Raw genomic sequence first — 4613 nt, 5'->3', positions numbered from 1 at the left:
AAGCGCTGCTAGCAGAGCTGTGACCTCACTGAGGGTTTAAGTTTTAGTCCCTACTGCAGCACAAACTACCAACTGTTTCATGCAGTTTGTACGCAATCAGCACAAACCACATCGTCGCAATATGGCTCCTTATCTGCTAAAGTTTTATACTCACGTGATCCTGATGAACATCTGTGCGGAGGATTGTGGGTCAGGATGCAGTCGGACATCCTGGTACTTTTAATTATATGATGTAATACATACTGGGACATACCAAATGTTTTCAGGTGTACCACAAAGCATGGTAGAGGCGTGTCTGCAGCACACTTCCTGAAAGGGGAGGAGCCAACAGCTGCTCATTTGAATTTAAAGCTACAGAAAAAAAAAAAAACCCAGAAGAATTACAGACAAGTCAGGATGAACAATCTGCAGGATTTTGAGCTGAACCCTGAACATCTGACTTGCATTAAATCGCTGTATAATGTGAGACCATGAAGCTTTATATACGTTTTAAATAAACAGAAGATAAACCAGACTAAAGAAAACAAAATGATTTTTATTTGCAAACTTTTCATATTAATATAATGCATTAGATAAACATTAATAAACAACATGATGAGACAAAAAAAATATAGAAACTTTCAACATAAAATCAACAAACATACACAATAAAATCAGTGTGAAACTAAAGAGGTAAAGAGAAATAGTTTTTATGGCAAAGTACAGCAAAATAAAAAATACTACAGCGTCACCACTTTATAAGTTTGAGTAACTGTAAGAATACAAACAGGTCCAACATCACTTGCAAAACTCTTTCACATCCTTCCAGCTGACTGATGCTGTGAATCACTGATGGGGGTTTTATAGGTAGTATGTTTTTACAGTCTCCTCCTCCTCCTCCTCCTCTCGGTCGACTAGACGTAGTTGGATTTGATGTTGGAGCTGATGGACTCGGATGATTGTGACCCGCAGCATCTCCGGCAGCTCAGGAAAGCGCCGCCGGCCACCGTGAGGAGTCCACCGGCCCAGCTGACGAACACGGCCTTCCCAAAGTCATAGCTGCCGAGAAAAGAAAAATAAAAACACACACGTTCAGATTCACATTTGTTCAGCAGATCAGTGTTTGTGCACCGAGCCGGTCGTACCTCTGCAGACGATGTGATTCCTGGAAGGTCTTGACGATCATGTTGACGTACCAGGAAGTGATGATGATGGTCAGCAGACCTGAACAGAGGAAGCACATGATGATGTCAACAGATGCACTGATAAATCACCTCAGAGGGACGGAAACACAACGATGGTTTAGATTTCTCAAACAAATGCTTAAATTCACACAATAGAAAGAAAAATCCTGACACATTTGAGAAGCAGAAATCTGAGATTTTTCTTTTTTTTTTTGCAGAATTCCTTAAAAAATATTTAACATTCATCAAAATAGTTGCCAATTATTTTTCTGTGATCAACTAACTGACACGTTTTTCCAGCTCTCACCTGAAACCATGAAGATGATTCCTCCCACCATCGCGGTCGTGCTTTTGCTGTCGGGCATGCGATCCATGAAGTGGGTGCACTTCATCCCCACCGTGGAGACCACCATGGCTATGGCGGAGAGGAGGAGGCTGAGCAGCATCACCGCTCTGGTGGCCTGGACCTCAGCTGGAGGAGCACAAAGGGCAAACGTTACAGAATGTACAGTAAACGTCTCATCTCTGCTCCTGAATGCAGCGCTGTAGGAGACTGCATCCTTGTCCTCTCTATGACTGAATGTATGACAGCCAAGCAGCCTTTTTCTGGGTTATTGCACCTTCGAAGAATGTCAGCAGCAGACAATTTAAGAAAAATTAAACTGGAACAAAAATGGCAATTCCACAAATATACAAGGAGAAGACTGACTAAACCAAACACACCACCTTTCTGCATTCCTTCTGTGAATATCAGCCAGATGCCAAGAAGCTGGATGAGGTCAATCCACTGCAAAACTGGCTAATTATAGCAACCTCAGTGGAAGGTATCTCAACAAGCAGCGCCTGGAACATGCAGAAGCTAAGATAAAAAAAAACTCACTGGGCAGCTTGAGCATGGACTCGTAGCTTTCACACGTGGTCCTCTCGGTGCCAGTGCAGCTGCTCCACAGACCCTCGTAGGAGCGATGCTTGCCCTGGGACTGCTTCTTCCACTCCACCATGAGGGTGGCGGTCACGGTGGCGGCAACACCGGCCAGAGCGAGGAGAAAGCCGAGCAGCTGCAGTCCGGAGCTCGCCATCGTAATCCAGAAACCACAGCAGGACGCACGACCTCGGGGGAGCAGAGAGTCCGAGAAGTTGGTGGGAAAATTCCTGATGATGTAGAAAACCCGGTGATGAGCGGTGGCTGAAGGTTGGTTGGACTGTACTTCCCTCCTCGGAGCTCCTCGGACCGTTATCCGTGCGCGCCGCTGGAGCCTCTTTTTAAAGTCCAGGACGCATGACGCACAGAGGAGGTCGCTGCTCCACCTGCAGAGGATGACGGGAAGAAAGCTGCTCCAGAAGTCTTATCTGTGCAGTGAATGGATGCTGGTAACACAGATCCCACGGGCAGGAGAAAGGTTTTGAAAAGTTTTACATCGTGAAAAACTTGCAGGTCACGTACAGGGCACTGTAAAAAAATAAAAACGGTTCTTATCTGTACTTTTAAAAGAAAAACATTGACTGATATTTTACAGATTTTTCTTGTTTTGTTAAATTATAGATAATAAGAGGTAAAATCACAGGAAAAAAAACATTCATTTGCATGTTCACCATATAAAAACAAGGAATAACTAAATTAATGTAAATAACTTCTGTACAAAGTGCAAAAAAGTATTTATATATGAAGACTTTAAACGTTGGAAACACATTTTATAACTCATTTTTATATATTTTTATGAATTGGTGCTATAAAAATAAAACTGATTTCAATTGAATTCTCTGTTTTGTTAGGTTACAGATAAGCAAAACTACAGAAACCCCCAAATCAGTCCACATGTTAACCATAAAAAACAAAAGAAGCCAAAACTACTGTACTGTACATAATGTCCACATCAAATATCTATATTTTTTTAACAAGTATAATTTGTTCTTTTACGATGTCTGACTGTACAATACCACTATTCACACTGTGTTTAAATCAGTAAAAATGCAGTTATTTTACAGATATTTGCTGTAATCTGCAAAAAGTGGAGAAAAAAAGAGGCCAATATTTAAAAAATTAAAATTGGTAAAAGAAAATCAGATCATTTGAGACTTGGTGCTTGGATTTTGTTCAGTGACTCTCCATATCTCAGTCAGTTTAATCCACAACAGACAACATTCACTGGTCTTCACAGTGTTCAGATGGTTATATTTTACTCATTGCATGCTGTGTGAAGCCTGCAGTCATAAAATGAAGCCAGATTTTTACAGTGAATGGAGTAAAAACATGCAGACGGAGCCACTGCCATTTTTTTAATCGAGACTTTTTTCCTAATTGCCCATTTGACCCACATAGATGCAAATCTTTGGTGACATTATTCTGTAATTGCTTTGCTTCCCTCTTCAGCTGATTAATGGACAATGTGATAAACAAAGAAATGATATGTTCAGTGTGTTCCACATTATCATTGTTTTACCGTTTTATCAGTTAAACTAATGTTTTGTTTGATGCATGCGTGTGCTTTTGCACGCAGAAGAAAATGTTAGCGTGTTATTAACTGATGCAGTAGGCGTCTATTGTTGCATGTGGACGTTAACACGCATCTCAAGAACGACTGAAACTAGAAGCAAAAAGGACAAAAAAACACAAGCAACAGAGGAGGTCTTTTACCCAAACAACTGAAGGTTAACATATTGTCCTTCCCTCAGCAACGTACAGCAGCCAGCTCGTGTTTATCTTCATGTTACTCGGACAATTACCAAATTATTTGACCATATTTGGTGAAATGGACGCCAGCATGTAAACACTTGCATTTGTCTGTCAGATGGGATCAGTGTCCACCCTTTCCTGAAATAAGCCTCCATCAAAACATGTGGCTGCATTTAGAGTCACAGCTCCCATCTGAATTATGCCTAAAGCCAGTCCCTCCGTGTCCCACCTTTAAAAGCACTCTAGTTTATGTAATTCGTTTTTGTCACTCCCATTGTTTAATATCACTTTCAGGGTCTGCTCAGGTCAGACTTTATTTTCCTGGGAATTCCTGTTTTATGCTTGCAGCCTGCAGCCAGAACCACATGCTCGACGACAATATCAGGAAACCTGCTTCGATTAAGTGCCTGGATTGGATAATGCACGATGAGAATTCATCAAGTCAGGTGCAGAAGTCTGACAGCAAACCGGCTTCCTTTCATGAAGGAATGGGTGGGTGAACAAGAAGAAAGCATGTCATCTGTTATCCCGGCAGTCTGTCCTCCCACATGATGCTTCATCAGGCTGCCTGTGAAGTGACTCACATCCCAGGAGGATTTGGTGAAGAGGAGCCCATCATAACGAAAGTAGAATGACTGGTGACTGGATGTCAGCATGAGTTGCAGGTGTTGGAGTGTGAAGCATGTAACAGGTGGTCATGAAAGTCTGAAAAGTTGTGTGTCACTACTTTACAGCAAAATGTTGAAACAGGTGCTTTGAAACATTGACTGTATACA

The 4613-nt window shown here is 41.7% G+C and overlaps 1 protein-coding gene across 1 annotated transcript; it reads right to left on the bottom strand.

Annotated features, from left to right (window-relative positions):
- Positions 1-515: 515 nt before the first annotated feature.
- Positions 516-2382, bottom strand: LOC103364782 (claudin-1). The gene is made up of 4 exons (XM_008292032.1): positions 2044-2382; positions 1471-1635; positions 1125-1203; positions 516-1038 (listed from the first exon to the last, which is right to left on the bottom strand). Exons 1-4 carry the CDS (start codon positions 2240-2242, stop codon positions 894-896), a joined length of 588 nt encoding a protein of 195 aa, XP_008290254.1. The 5' UTR covers positions 2243-2382; the 3' UTR covers positions 516-893.
- Positions 2383-4613: the final 2231 nt, after the last annotated feature.

Source organism: Stegastes partitus, unplaced genomic scaffold (assembly GCF_000690725.1).
Source record: "Stegastes partitus isolate 25-593 unplaced genomic scaffold, Stegastes_partitus-1.0.2 Scaffold780, whole genome shotgun sequence".
Classification (NCBI taxonomy): Eukaryota; Metazoa; Chordata; class Actinopteri; family Pomacentridae; genus Stegastes; species Stegastes partitus.
Note: the sequence above shows the minus strand (reverse complement) of the source record. Positions and strands in the feature narration are given on the sequence as shown.